Source organism: Carcharodon carcharias, chromosome 6 (genome assembly GCF_017639515.1).
Source record: "Carcharodon carcharias isolate sCarCar2 chromosome 6, sCarCar2.pri, whole genome shotgun sequence".
Lineage (NCBI taxonomy): Eukaryota > Metazoa > Chordata > Chondrichthyes > Lamniformes > Lamnidae > Carcharodon > Carcharodon carcharias.
Window position 1 is genome coordinate 169,129,546 of NC_054472.1, and position 15,504 is coordinate 169,145,049.

Consider the following 15,504-nt stretch of genomic DNA (forward strand, 5'->3'; position numbering starts at 1 on the left):
AAGGTGACTACAAATAACTTCAGTGGTCCTAGGCTAGGAATTGTAAAATGAAGCTTGCATTCATATGGGCAATGGTTGAGCAGAAGTTTGAGTTTGACTCTCCAGTCTCTATGACTGAGTAGCATATGAGAATGGTCACATGAGTGAGAGAGAACAAAGCAACTATTACCCTTAGAGCTGAACCGCAGCAAGAAACCACCTTCTATAGCAAAGGTAATAACATCGCTGGGTAAAAAAAAAGACTCTGTTAAATGACCAGAAGTCCCATATGATCAGTTGATAGTTTTGACAATTCATCAGATAAAAAGCATCACATATCCAACATATAGTTAAGTAAAGGCTTTGAGAAGCAATGCTAAGTTGTAAATTATTTGGTATGAATGCACTGTTTGAAAATCAAAATATAGTTTGAATAACAAATGAGCAAACAAATTCGCTGTGGTCACTTAGTCTGATAACTTTGTCCTTTGAATCTAACTTCTATATTTCTACATTCTATATTTCACAGAGCACATGCACGTTGCACACGTATGTCACATAACATTATTAAAAGTTCACTTCTCTAAAATTGAGCCTTTTTCTAAATGAAATGATGGAGTATATTTCCTGATGCTTTAAAAGGATTGCCATCTACATCAGAAAAGCGCAGAGCATAGCGGCATTCCTTTTCTTTTGGAAAATACAACCATTTCCACCCTCTAAACAGAACAACATAAGAATCAGAAATGTTATTGGTAGTTATTGGTAGTTATTGGCAGTTATTGGTATAAGCCATGCAGAGTGCGATCGGTTTGATATTTGAAGCTGGATTTCCATCTCATGATGGAGCTGGGAATGGAGTCAGGAAAGCTGAAATATTGAATTTTTTCACTGCAAAAATGAATTTCCTCTCCCTTCCTGTCCCTGCACTATTTTTGTGTTGCCTTCTCATGGGTCGGAAAGGCTTTAGGTTGTGACCCCATACACTCTTCTGATGTCAGGTTTGCCAATGTGAGCCCTATAAGAAATTTTCACTTCCTCCCACCACCCCTCATTATTTTTGCACGCTGGTGTGGGTTTTGGAAGCCCTAAAAAACCCATCTGGTTGGAGAGTTCATGACCACTAAGGGAAGCCAGCTGAGGAGTTGGAACCATTCTGACAGGTAAATGTTAAAAGTTTTGACAACTTCAAATGTCACTGTTAGATGCTGTATTGTAGTATAGATGTGTTTTAATTGCAGTCATTCATCATAGGGCTCTGTACTGAAAAGTAAGTTGGCCATGACATCGACCAGCATTGTTTCAGTATTGAGATGCATTAGAGTACTTTTCCCATTGAAGAAAGTGCCACAATGCTCTCTCAAAGCTATAGAGACATGTGCTGTGTCAGGAGATCTTTAGCTTTGAAAAGTATTGCCCTGCTGTTGAAAGTAAAATAAAAAATTAACCACCTGCTCGACTCCGTTGATTGACAGGCAATCTGCTTGAAAATGGACATGAAACATGATCTTAAAAAGGTCATTTTTGTTTCAATTTCAATAGACATCATTGTTTAGATTTCCAAAGGTTTGTTAAAGAGCTGAGATTATTATGAATTCTTGGCTGAGTTTCAAAGGGCAGGATTTTTCAGATGGTGGGATTTCCTGCCCCACCACCCAAAGAGTCAGTGGGTAACCCATCCCCACTGATCATGGCAGACCCCCCCAGCCCACAGCGACCTAGCACACCGAGGAGTGTTATTTTGCTGGAGATGGGACTTCTGGCACAGTCCTGCCTCAGAGCTGCTGGATAATTTGATTGGCTGTCAGCTCTGTACTATCAGCAGCACTAGTGGCAGCAGTGCCCAGGAATGGGATCACAAGCATTCTACAGATCCTAAGTCCTGGATTTCTGGACCAGGTAAGTGCAGGAGACCTCATAGCAGGGAGGGGAGGTGGGGTCTTGATGGAGCGGCTGGGCGGGGGGGGTGGGGGGGTGCAGAGGGAGCACTTGCTTGGGGAACACCTTGGTGGGGGGCAGAGGTGATGATGTGGAAAGGGGGTCCTCGATGATGGACATGTCCCTTTTTCACACTTGAAGCTCGAGCGGGGTGACCTGCTAGGCTTTCCCCCACTCCTGAACTCCTCCTGTCAGCCTCAAAATTGAAGTGGGCAGGGAGCAGCCATTTAATGGTGTATAATTGGCCACTTAATGGTGTATAATTGGCCACTTAATGGCCTGAATTGGGTTGAGGGTGGGTAGGCTCCGTAGGCCTCAGCTGACCCCATGTAAAATTGCAGAGAGTTTGGGGTCAGGCAGGAGGAAGGTTGGGGAGCCACCCACAGAATTTTATGCCCCTCCGCAAATCCTCTGACGAGCTACCATAAAATTATGCCCAAAGCTCCAGACCCACTTGGTTCAGAAAGTCTAACTGTGAGCGGGAGAGGAAAGTGTACCAGCTGGTGGGGAGGGTACGGGGGTGAGGGCACGGAGGTGTGTGGTGGTGGAAAGGACAGTCTAGTTGTGAGTGGGAAAGGTAGGTGTACCCAGCCGGTGGGGGTGGGGTGTGGGGGGGAAGCATGAGGTTCGGGGGTGGTGGTGAGGGGGTTGACAAAGGTGTCAGGTGGGGTGAGATTGGGAGGGGGAAGGTGTCTGGGGTTGGAGGAGGGAGTAAGGGTGGAGGAAGGGACGTGAGGGGGATGTCCAGGTGAATGTGCAAGGGAGATATCTGTGGAGTCAATGACTGCCTCCGGGGGAGTGAAGTGAGGACAGGCATGGTAGGAGGGAATGGGTGTAGAAGGTGTGGTGAGGGTGGTTGACGGGGACTCTGAGGCTGACACAGACCCTGGGGGTGGGAAGGAGGAGGCCAGGAGGTCAACATGGATGGGGGTGGAATTCTCAGGAAGGTAGGAAACATGCACAGTCAACTGGACATCCTGGAATGACAAGGGTTCTGGTTGGTAGGTGATGGTGGGTTCTTGGACATGGTGACTTGGGGAGGGCAAAGGACAGGTGAGCTGATCAAAAACCTGACCACGACCATGGTTTTCAAATCGAAAGTGAGCGGAACCTCGTGTTGAAGGGGCGCAGGCCTTGCATGGGAGTGTCAGCTAAGATGCAGGTCAGTTCAGATGAACAACTGAGAGAAAACCCCAGCAGGCAGCATTGAAAATGCTCAGGACAGTGAGGTGAGCATGATGGATGAAGGCTTTGTGTGTGAGGGAGAGTGCTTGCATGTAGCTCTGAAAGGCCCTGCCACACACACACATACTTCTTCCTCCATCAGTCATGGTCTGCCTGTGTGCAGCTGAATTGCTAGTGACAGACGGAGGGCAAGGTGGGGGGTGGGGGCACAGTGGCTGGATGCAGGGGGAGGACTCGCAAAGCCTGTCAATGAAGCTGAAAGACACCATTACACATTATTCAGTGAAAGTGAATATATTTTCAGATTATACACTGACAAAGTGTGGTCACCCATGCAACCACGTGTGATCAGAATTCTTAACTTGTCCAGGCTTAACACTTCTTCTAGGTGCTGCCCTGACATCTGCAGCAGGGGTGGAGACAGCCTGTTCAAAGGTTGGCCCTGTTCCCTCTGATGACTTTGCTGTGTGTCCTCTGGGGAGCCGAGGCCTTGAGGGCCCCGGCTAGCTTTGGGTGTCCTGTGGGCCAGCTGCTTCCTCTGTGATGACAGAGGATGAGGTTGAAGGGGGGGTCACAGACAAAGAGGAGTCGGAGGGAGCGGACAGACTCTGAGATTCCTGAGTTGACGACCCAGGGGTATTCAGTTGCCGCTCTTCTTCTGTTTGGGTGACCGAGGGGCCCGGCTTGACCCTTCGAGGGGAAGGAGCACCTGGAGAGATGTCGAGGGGCCCTGTTTCCCTCTTGTGTTGCCACTACAGGAACCCACCCATGGCTACTGCGATGGAGTGCAGGTCTTTGGGCATCTCCACATTCTACTGAACCAGGGTCTCCATTGTGTCCGCCATCCTTCCCAAGCAGACTTCCATAGATGCACACATGGGCACCACTTCATCAGAGCGCAGATGGACGCACTCCTCCAACTCATGTGTCACTCTATTGAAGGCTTCCAACAGCTCTGCATGATGTTCCCACACCTTCTGCTGACCCTCCACAATGAGTTGGAAGGCCGAATCCAGAGGCTCGTCGTTAGGCCTCTTCCCCAGCAGTCATCTGAGTGTCAGGGAGCTTGGATGAACTTGCCTGCTCCTGCTATGGATACCTGTCCGTGCGGTGACCACCAGATTGTGAACCCGAACCTGCTCTAGATCTAGGTTCAACCGAGGTATGTGTCTCTGCGCTGGTGGAAGGTATGGGTAAGCTCTGTGACGGGTCTTCCAGGCTGCTTATTTCCAGCTCTCCAATGGAGGGGATGTCCTCTTGGCTGGAGGTGAGGACCTAGTTGGAGCTGAGGGATTGGCTAGCTGAGGATGTTCGTTGCTTGGCAGAGCTCCCTGTGAGCCAGTGTTGAGATGATTAGTGCATGGTAGCACAGTCAAAGGCAGGAGAGAGAGAGAGCATCCACATTTGCGTTGACAGGATGATGATGCGGTGCAGGACCCTCATATGGGTGTTTGCCACCGAACTCATCATCGCCACAGGCAGGGTCCACATCCTCATCAGTTAGTGCGATGGCACGTTCCTCACCCCCCGGTCTGGGGCTTCTCCCTGCTGTTGTGAGCCAGCTTCTCCTGCATGAAAACAGATGGAGAGTGTGAGCAGGAAGTGTGGCACCGCATGGAATGTTTGTGTGGCGAGTGGGATGGATGGGATGAGGACGCGAGCTCCAGAGGGTATGAGCCTGATGGAGATGTGGGGGTGTGTGTGAGAGTTAGTGGTGTTGTCCCTTGAGGTGTGAGATCCCTGTGGATGTGTGACGGGTTTGTGAGTTTGTGATTTGAGAGTAATGAGGTGATTGACTTACCCTGGTGGATCGGATGATAGTATCCATCCTCTTCCCGCACTGGATAGATGACCTCCTCTGTGCTCCAGTGGCGCTGACCATTGCTGCCGCCACATTCCAGGTGGGATTGGTGACTCTGGTGGACCTCCTGCATCCAGAGCAGGGAAAGAGAACACCGCGGCAGCCTTCTGCTATGTCCCAGAGAGGCGTCAGTAAATTTGAAGGCTGCCGTCACCTTTGCTTTTGGGGCTATCTGTCCGGTTGCAGACCTGGTTTGTAGACATGAAGTAGGCTGCGCTCTGGTGTGCTTTAACTATGGAGCCTGGAGTGAGGAAGCGCTGAAGTCATCCCATGGCAGGCAAATCTGAGCCCGCCTGCCAGCAATCCGGCGCGTTTCCCAAGAATACATTATTAATGAGCCGGGAAGGAGACGATACAGCACAAAAACCCGCCACTGCGGCTGGCGGGTCTTTGTTCACACCAGCTACTGCACTTGGTGCAAATCAGGGACGATTCCATCCTGAACGTCAGGCAAGTTCCCCACTCTGCCAGGTGAATATTGATTATTAAAATAGAAATAGACTAGAAAAGGGCCATCAAACACTACTCTCATTAACTGTCCTATTTCCAAGACACAGCCTCTTCCTGTGCATCATAATGCATTGTTAAACCTTGATGCGCAAGCGGAGAATGTTCAAGTACAGGACGGAAAACAGTCTAAAATTTACAATCTGAACCTTTTGTTCTGGGATGAACTTGTACAAAATCAGATAAAGGTTCATCTGGCCACTTGTGATATAGCAAGTGTTGCTTTCTGGAGGTCATGAAATGCAGTTAAGTATCTTCAAGAGCGATATAAATCTGTCCTGTTTTCAGAGCATCCCAATATTTTGATGAGGTTGTTTTCCTTGTTGATAAGATTCATCCTGTTAGGATAATTAAAAATTTAACCTGGACTATAATGGCAGATTTGCCCAATGTACAATATGAATAATAGAGCCATTTTTCTTAAATATCAATTACATTAAAACCAGGCAGCCCTGTCCATCATCTTGTCTTTTTAAGGATATTAATGATATCATAATCCCCAAAGTCAGGACTTCCTGACATCTGCTTGACTACAGATATTCAAATCTAACCTTGTGAAACAGTTTTAATTTTAACCCGTATGCTGCTGGTGTAAAGTTGATTTTTAAATAATTGAATTAATTAAAAATATTTTCAACAGTTTTTCCTCAAGATGATTAATGCCTCTTAGTAGGGTGTGGTAGTGTACTGACCATGCTACAGGACCAGTAATGGAGAGGCCTGGAACAATCCTGAGGCGTATTCAAATACAATCAATTTAAATTCAATTAATTAAAAGCAAATCTTGAATCAAAACCAGTATCAGTAATGGTGACCACGAGACTACTGGATTATCGTAAAACCCCATCTGCATCACTAGGATCCTTCAGGGAAGGAACTCTGCCCTCCTTACCCAGTCTGGCCAATATATGACTCCACCCACAGCAATGTGGCTGACTTTTAGCTGCCCTCTGAAATGGCCTAGCAAGCTACTCAGCTGTGTTCAAGAAGGTGGCTTACTCCCACCTTCTCAAGGACAATTTGGAATGGCTAACAAATGCCCACATTGCATGAATGAACAAGTTTTAAAAAAATAATTGAAGCAGGGCAGAGCAAAATGTTTTTTTAATGATCCGCTTAGATCCACTTAGAAGACAGGTCAAGAGCCAGAGTGCAACAAGATGAATCAAGAAGTAGTGATTAGGGAATACCAAACTTAGCTTTTAAAAGCCTGTGGATTGTAGCAGTAGAAGATGTGTGGAAGCTGAGGACTTCAATAGCTTTTAGACCCTGGGAAAGAATGAATAGGAGCAGATGCATTGTCTTGGTTTCAACACACAGATGGAGGTAGAAGACCCATGTAGAATGGCAGCTTTGAGATTTAGAAGAGTTAAGACATGATAATTTCAATAAAATTCTGATATTAATAAATTAGAGAAAACCTAGTAAAGGTGGAATGGAGAGTTGATGAGGGTTCAGGTTACATAATGAGGACAGGGGCTATAGGGTGGGGCCAACCCTATATGATGATATGATATTTGTGGTCAAAGTTTGAGGGTGGTCAGATACCCAAAATGGACCATTGTTTAAGGGTACAGCATGAAATGCCATCTTCCTTTACAGGAGAACTCAGGTAACCTTACTGAACATAAAGCTAAATGACTCCAATTACATGGTGCAGGGCAATTGGGATGTCTTTCTTTGTTACTTGTTCCAGGCATTTTAACAAATTAAAATGAAGAATGAACTCCATCATAACTAAGCTTTCTTACAGGTTAGATCAAGGCAGTAATATTAGAACTAGGAGATACAATGGGCGGAATCTAATGATGCACCCTGGATCAAAACACGGGATTACCTATTTGTGCAGGAGGTGAAATGTCAGCTTCCCAACAGCAGGATGAAAGTTGGGAATTAAGATGGCGGCGGATTAAATGCGGATTGTGGTTCCCGATGGCAAGTGGCAGGAACCTATTTTCAATGCTTGGCACGTCATGCTTACTCATGACATATAAAATACACGGTCTTCAGACTAAATGGTGCTTTTGAGATTAAGTCAGCAGCAAACGTGCTTTCAGATTCATGGCTGATTAAAGGTGGTGTGCAGCAGGCGAGGTAGTGTCCCTGGTGGACTTAGAATGAGTAGGAGCTGCTTTTCTTGTCTTGGAGGGGGAGGAATCTTTGTTGGACTGGGGAGAGGAGGCTGAATTGTTGCATTAAGCTTGGGTGACAGCTGCCCAGTGAGGTCAGGACATGGCTGCCCAAGGGAGAGAAGTCAGGTTGCAGAGGCCCTTAAAAGGGTTGTAGGGGCACAGAAGGAGGGAGCTGGGTGACACAGGTCAAATGGAAGGCAGATCAAGCAGGATAGAAGGGAGACCAAGGGTGATTGAACGCAGGTCAGCGGTGAGGGTGGGAGAGTCGAAGTTAACTGAGGGCAGGTCAAAGATGATAGAAGGAGGGTTGAGAATGATGTTTGGCAGGATGAGGATGACAGGGGTGGGAGGGGGTAAGTCCACGGTGCTGGGAGCCGGCTTGATGGTGTTGGAGGGCAGCTCAACAGACAGCTGATCATGGGAGATGGTGGATGGCTCGAGGGTCACCGAAGACAGGGCAAGGGAGGGAGGATCAAGGATATTGGCGGGAAGGTCAAATGTGACTGAAGGAGGGTGTAAGGCAATGGCTTGCAGTTCCAGTGTCACCCCAGTGATTGTTCAGCGATATAGATGCAACAGCAGGAAGAGGTGGCGGAAGACCAGGTCAATGAGGGAGTTGGTCAGCAGCCTCAAAAGTCACCATGGTCTTGAATTTCTACAGCACTGGATTTTCCAGGGCTTGATCCTTGGGGGCAAGTGTGACATCTCTCAGTCAGTCATATACGCATAAAGGAGTTCACCAATGCCATGTTCAAAAGGGCAATTTTGATTTTTGCAAATTACCACTTACCCTGAGATCCAGGTAGCCAGACTGTTGGAGTCAGCTCCCTAGCTGGATTTCCCCATGCACAAGGGCAATTGGTTGCACAGCATATGGTGCTGAGATCTCCCTGGGAACAGCCAGCATTATTCACAAACCAAAAGGGGTTTCATTCCATCAATTTGCAGCTGGTTTGTGAGCACTGAAAATGAATCCTGCAGCTGTGCACTCGCTTTCCAGGGACCTCTTATGACTCATACATTTTCAGTCACTCAGGTGCCACAGCTGTTTGCTCCCCCTGCAGAACGGTAGAGGTGGCCAATGGGTGACAGGGGATATCCCCTGAAAACCTGGCTCATGACACCTGTGTGGAACCTACCAAATCCAGCAGAGCAGAGGTACAATGCCAACCCTGTCACAGCAAAGGCAACAATAGAACAGACCATTGGACTGCTGAAGCTGTTCTTCACTCCAGTCCAAAGGTGAATGGTTATTGGAGTTGTAGGTGATCATTAAGTCTATGAATTATGACTATTCCATACTCTGCAATTCAGAACAGATTAATCATCTTTCCGGACAAATATTTCACATGGTTTGTGGCTAGGATGCATGTTTTGGGTTTATACACTGTTAATGCCAACAAAATTATTTTTCCTGTAGAGAATAACAAAATTGGTCAAATAGAAAGCCAGCAAAACAGCCCAGAAATAACAGAGGACCTGAACTGGAACATCCCCTATTCTGAGTCTCTGACAGCAGCTCAGAAGGAACAGCGGTGTAGAAACAACTTTACAAAGAGGCCCAGCAGCACGACATTACCTGTAAGTGAGTAGGGTGATTGTGCTTGAATTATTTCATCAGACAAGTTTAACAGCAGCTTTGCGGTTTCTTAGAGTTCTAACAAGAAATGGATGTACTGAGGTTGGAGATTGCTGGTTGAATGCAAAACAAGCCTTAAACTCAAAGTCCAGATCTCTATTCTGCAATATTCAAATTCCCAAACCAAACTTAGAGCTATAGATGGAGCACTGCGGAGTTCCTCTCCCCTTACTTTTATTGTGGCAAAATTGCTGTTGAAACATTTCATTTCATGAGTTCTACATATTCTACCTGAACAAAGTATTCATTGCCGGAAGTGGTTTTATTATTTTCTCTTTTCTATTAAAGGAAGAAAAACTTACATTTATATAAAGCTTTTCACAAGCACATCTCAAAGCACTTTACAGCCAATGAAGTACTTTTGAAATTTATTTGCTATTGTTGTAATGTTCAGTTGTTCCAACTGTCCCGAGTTTGATTATGAGAGACTGGTAACTGATCTATGCTCACTGTGCTTGATTGGTTAAGCCTGGGTGTGGACTCAAAGAAAGGTGAGCAGACACACAGAAGCTATTAGAAGCCAAGAGCTAAAGTATGGTGAAGACATTTTAAAGCATTGTATAAAAGTCTGTAAATAAAGGTTCTGCATACTTAGAACTAGTATCATCACTGCATAAATCTAAGATATAAAATAACAGTTGTAATGCAAGAAATGCAGCAACCAATTTTGCGCACAGCAAGCTCCCACAAACACCAATATGATAATGACCAGAGAATCTGTTTTTGTGATGTTGATTGAGGGATAAATATTGTCGAAGACACGAGGGATAACTCTTCTGCTCTTCTTCAAAATAGTGACATGGGATCTTTTACATCCACTAGAACAGGCAGATGGGGTCCTCAGTTTGGAGTCTCATTTGAAAGGTGGGACCTCTCACAGTGTAGCACCCCCTCAGTACTGCACTGAAGTGTCAGTCTGGATTTTTGTGCTCACAACCTGGAGTGGGACTTGAACTTGGGACCTTGTGACTCAGAAGCAAGAGTGCTAACAATTAAACCCAAGCTGTTTGGGGCTGTTAGGGTGAGGTTGCTCTGCTCTCAGGCTTGTTCCTTGCTATTTTATAAATAGCCTCAGTGAAGTACATAAGAGTGCCCAGTCATGGGTTTCTTTTAGATTTTCCTCTTTATCCTGCAATTAAGTCCCTGTCCAGCACCTCACCATGCTTGAAGTTGGTACCTGGGGCTGAATTTTACAGGCTACCCATAGGCGGGAAAACAGGCAGGTGGACTCGTAAGTTAAGGCACCATGCCATTGACAGTGTGCCCGCTGCCATCCCACCCACCCTGCCCCTCTACAATTTTATGAGCGTTGGGAGAGGCATAACCGGGCCACCCACCTGGGACCCAATTGAGGCCCTTACATGGGCAATTAATACCCAACTAAGGACCCTGTCCTGCTGCTGCCCCAATACAACACCAGTGGGAGAGGCCTACGCCCAACGTGCAGCCCAGCAGATATGACCCTGTGGGTCAGTGAAAGGAGGGTGTCTCCTTCCCGGGCCCCATGTGCCAATTGGATGACCTCATCCAACACGCCCCCATGACCCCATTCTTATCAGCCAGGCCCCAGCAAGATCCCGGACTTAACTGAATGTTGGGGTCCATTGCTGACTGCCACCTGCCTGGCCTACTGCAGTACTGGCAGGGGCCACCACTCCTGCTAAGCGCTCCTGGTGTCCAGAGCTGCCGGCCTCCAGTTGACCGACAGACCTGCAGTCCCCCTGCAGATGGCTGGAAGGCCACCTCATATTAATTAAAGGGGTTGTCACCGAAAAAAATTAAAGCAGGCAAATCGGAGGCAGGCTCACCCCCAAAATTTACACTGAGGTCGGGGAGCCTGCCCTCAGCCTAAAAGCCAGCCCATGGTGTATGGGGGTTATAGACAGGAACATTTGTTGCAGCACTCCCTGGGACAGAGTAACTGAACTCTAAAGTGCATGTTACAATGTTCCACATTTCAGGCAGAATGCTAGCTTATCTCTCAAACTCCACTCAGTTTTACAATGTAATATTTATTTTTCAAAGAAGCAGCAATTGTTTCAAGAAGTTTGTAAATTGTTTTGACTCTATTACAATTTCAGAAATTTACTATTCCGAAAGACAGGCTGGGGTTAACACGAATTGGAGATCTATCCTGTCAGGATATGAAAAAGATCCATAACCTCGCTCTAATAGAGATAACGACATTCTACGATGCACTAGGAATAGAACTGAAGAGGAACAGGACTCTGAGGGTCAAAGCAAAGGGTGAGTTGTCTACAACACTAACCGTATCCTTTCATTGGGGCATCAAGACACAAAGGTATGTCCAAGGTCATAAACCTCTAGGTTTAGGCTTGTGCTGCTTTTATCATTTGCATTTATTCGGCTTTCATTCTGTATCTGTGTGGTTGAGTGCCATTTGCAAATGAAGCAGATAAGGAGGTGATGCAAGTTCATTAAAGGCTTGGTGCAATGGATTGTCTAGAAGAACCTGAAAACATAACAAGTGTCAAGAGCGAGAAGAGACCATCAGGCTCCATTGAAGCCGATCTCTCCAGTAGTATAGCTGCCTTGTATTGTGTCCAGCTGTCTTCACAACCCTGGTAGATTGGTCCAAATATATAAGAACATAAGAAATAAGAGCAGGAATGGGCCATGCAGCCCCTGGAGCCATTCAGTACGATCATGGTTGATCATTGACCTCAACTCCCGCCCAATCCCCAAACCTGTCTGTCGAAGGGTCACGAGGACTCGAAACGTCAACTCTTTTCTTCTCTGCCGATGCTGCCAGACCTGCTGAGTTTTTCCAGGTAATTCTGTTTTTGTTTTGTCCCAAACCCCTTGATTCCCTGAGAGTCCAAAAATCTACCTCAGCCTTGAGTAGACTCAACAACTCTGCAGCCACAGCCTTTGGAGTAAATAACATCTTCTATTGCCTGCTCTAAATTTATTTTCATCAGTTTTACTTACCTTGTGATCAGCAGCACAAACATTCAATTAAAATCTCAGTCGTGTGCCAAAACCAGAATTCCAGCAAAGTTTCAGAGAAAGCAGGGCGAGATTGTTTAGGAAAAATAGTTGGAAGGCATCAAAATACCGCAAAAATATATTTTACTGCTGCTCCTCGTTCAAAAATTAAGATAATATGTGTTTTAATAAGTTCCTTGTTGGTTACAGAAACTGGTCCCTTTGGCGTCCCCCTCACAACACTGCTTGAAAACGATCAAAAGAAAGTTCCGGGAACAAAAATTCCTCTCATCTTTCAAAAAGTAAGTACAATGTTCGGTGCAGGAATTGCCCGATTAAACCGAGGCTTAATATGGGCCAGCGTAGCTTTCAGTGTAATGCAGAAAGGTAGTGAGGAGTCCAGTGGTGCATAGAGTGAAGTTCAAACACGGGGGTGTACAATAGATCGGCAAACACTTGAAAAACATACACATCACCATCTGCATTGAAGAACAATAGATATTCTAAAAAATGTACAAAAAAAGATTAAGTTTGATGGTTTGGCTTTAGAGCGTGGAATATACTTAAAGGTATCATTGCTTTGTGCATGTAATGAAACAATCCTGGAGAATGCAACAGTTTAATCTCCTTCTGAATGATCTTCTTGGCCCTGAACCAAGAGGCATTTCCTCAGCCCAGCTGGGTTGTGGTGTTATGCAAGGCCTCTTCATCTTTGATGCCTGTGAAGCAGTAATTCAACAGGTGTCCACATTTCCTTAATGCTACATTGATACAGAGGGAGTATTTGGAGAATTGATTTCTCTTTACTTCAAGGTTTCCTCACAGCGAACTGATCTCTTCAAATATTGATGAATACTGTTCTTTAAAGGCTTTTTTTGTCTCTCTGGATGAACTTAAAACTGAATTGTTAGTTCTCCACATTGAATCCACTATATAATTTAGTGTGAAATTTTGTCAAGTTGGGGAGGTGTGGGTGTTGGGGCAGTCACAGGGTATTAACTTGCAGACTTTCTGCAAGTTAGACCTGACAAGTCTTTCTTTTGGAGTGAAACTCCCTCATTTTGGTGTAATCATGCGATCTTTGTTGACACATCGCATTCTTCTAAGAGCAAAGTAAAGCTCCACATCTTTAAATGGGGCTGTTATGTGTTTTGGGACAACTCTGTTGTTCTTATTCCAGATTTCTTGGCTCCCATTAGATATTATTTTTTATTAGTGAGCTCTAACTCACCTGTGCCTTCAGGAATATCTTCAATGGCCTTTGTAAATTCTCAGTAATGCGCCCAAGGTGACATTCCGTTTAATACATTTTAGTTTGGAGTTATCCTATTAAGTGTCAGATCGCCACAACCTTGGACCTCATCTTAGATTGAAACTAATGAATGCACTTACTTAACTGCCCGTGAACAAGCAGAGATGTAACAGTAATGTAACATTCTGGCCTAAAAGTTCGAGCATCCTCAAAAATGGAACATCCTCAAATGTTGACCTTTCTTTCCTGAGGGTTTGGACTCAACAGTGAGGATGAGTACAGATGCATCAGTTGTCCAGGTCTCAATTAGATTCCATTTGGAGCTAGGGTTGCCTATATTCCTGGAGGTTTCATCACATGACCTCTCCCCATGCTCTAGCCATTAGTCAGACCAACACATCCATCCTTGTGACGTATTGCCTTTCTACGCTAACTGGAAAGCAAAAAGACACATTACCCAATTGGATGATGCTTGACTGTCAGCCAAACAGCCTTTTCTCCTCCATTTCCAATATTTCTCTATCTGTTAAAGAGAAATGTTCAAAGAAAATGAAAAAGAAATCTTTTTTTTAAATGTCCCGATGATTTTTCTCCAGGGTTGCACACAGCAGTGTCATGGAAATTGATCTTCAATTCCTGGAGACTCCAGGCCAATTCTGGAGGGTTGGCACCCTTATTTGGAGCACTGCATTCAGTTTTAGGTACCGAACCTTAGCTATATGCATTGGCATCGAAGGGGGTCCTAAGAACCATGCCCCATAAAATTGCCAAAAGTTTGCCTTTGAGATTTGTAACGGAAATGCCTTGTAAATGGCCTGAGGACACACAGTTTGTGGTTCAGCTGTGGAACTGAGTGCTGGGGTGTAAACAGTGAATACAGGCTTTTAAGCAATTAAGTCATAAAGTATGATCTCTGGCTTGGTTCCAGGGAAGAAGCACTTTGTGGGTTGCAAAGAGGTCATGACTCCTACTTTTTTGTGTGTGTCCCTTTGTTAAACGTAAGGCTGTAAGGTGAGGGTAGAGGGTTGGAAAGGTGGAGCCAGCTTGTCTGGAAATGCTGGGAAGAATCGACTTGGAGGAGGTCATTAACACAAAAAAGCACAAGCCCTTCTGTCAAATGGGTCACTTAGGTAGGGTTTTGCTTTGCTAGTAAAGTAACGGTCTTTCTAAGTCCATGTGCTTCCCAGAAGAAGGCTTTTATATCCCCGACTCTGGTAAGAACTTTAGCAGATCTGGCAGATGTAAGAAACTGGTTTATCAAAGCAAGGTACTTATAAGAATAAAGATCCCCAAGGGTAGTAGGGCTAAAGGAGAGATATGGAGGGGTGAGGCAATTTATAGTGACTTCTGAACTCCCCAGCATCTTATTGTGGGGGTACCCAAAGATGCACTGAGGAATCCCCTTTGGAAGCTCACAAGGTGAGGTTTGCATAGTAATTGCCCGGAAGTGCAAACTTCCCTTGGGCAATTGTCCTGCACTAGGAACCATTCGAAAATGTGATTTAAATCACAAACTTCGGATGGTTCCAACTGAGTTACACCAATAGTTATCCAGAAAATGTTAGAAGGATATAAACCACTTCTGGGTAACTATTCTACAGACCCAGACCAGCCCCCCATGGAAATCCCCCCACCCCCTCAACGCCCCAGGGGCTTCCCCCCACCCCCTGACTATGCGCCCATGGGATTCTTCCCACCCACTCGGGACTTCTCCCCTCCCCTACTGGCGTTGCCGACCCTCATGTGCATCTCCCTCCCAGGCCCAACTGGACCCAATCTGAGGCCTGACACCCTCCCGCTCACAACCCCTCCCAAGGCCCGGTCCGACCTGAGACCTGACCCCCCCCGCGGACCTCTGATCCCCCTGGACCTATAACCTCTCGATCTCCAACCGCGCCCCCCTCAGCCTCTGATTCCCACCCCGCACCTCAAAATCTATCCGCTTATCTTAGACTCTTATCTTCTCTTGGCCTGTCAAGGACCTTCAAATTTCAATGGGACTTTAAACTTTGGTTTATGGCAGCTGGCATTGTTAAAAAAAGGGGGCATGGCCTCCTTCACT

General features: G+C 45.9%; 1 protein-coding gene across 1 annotated transcript in view; it reads left to right on the forward strand.

Annotated features, from left to right (window-relative positions):
- The window catches only part of arhgap28 (Rho GTPase activating protein 28), a 211,263-nt gene that overhangs the window by 166,143 nt on the left and 29,616 nt on the right, over positions 1 to 15,504 (forward strand). Inside the window, exons 6-8 of the mRNA XM_041189968.1 lie at positions 9,023 to 9,183; positions 11,323 to 11,488; positions 12,401 to 12,492. Of these exons, the coding sequence (XP_041045902.1) occupies positions 9,023 to 9,183; positions 11,323 to 11,488; positions 12,401 to 12,492 (419 nt within the window). The remainder of the gene's footprint in view (positions 1 to 9,022; positions 9,184 to 11,322; positions 11,489 to 12,400; positions 12,493 to 15,504) is intronic.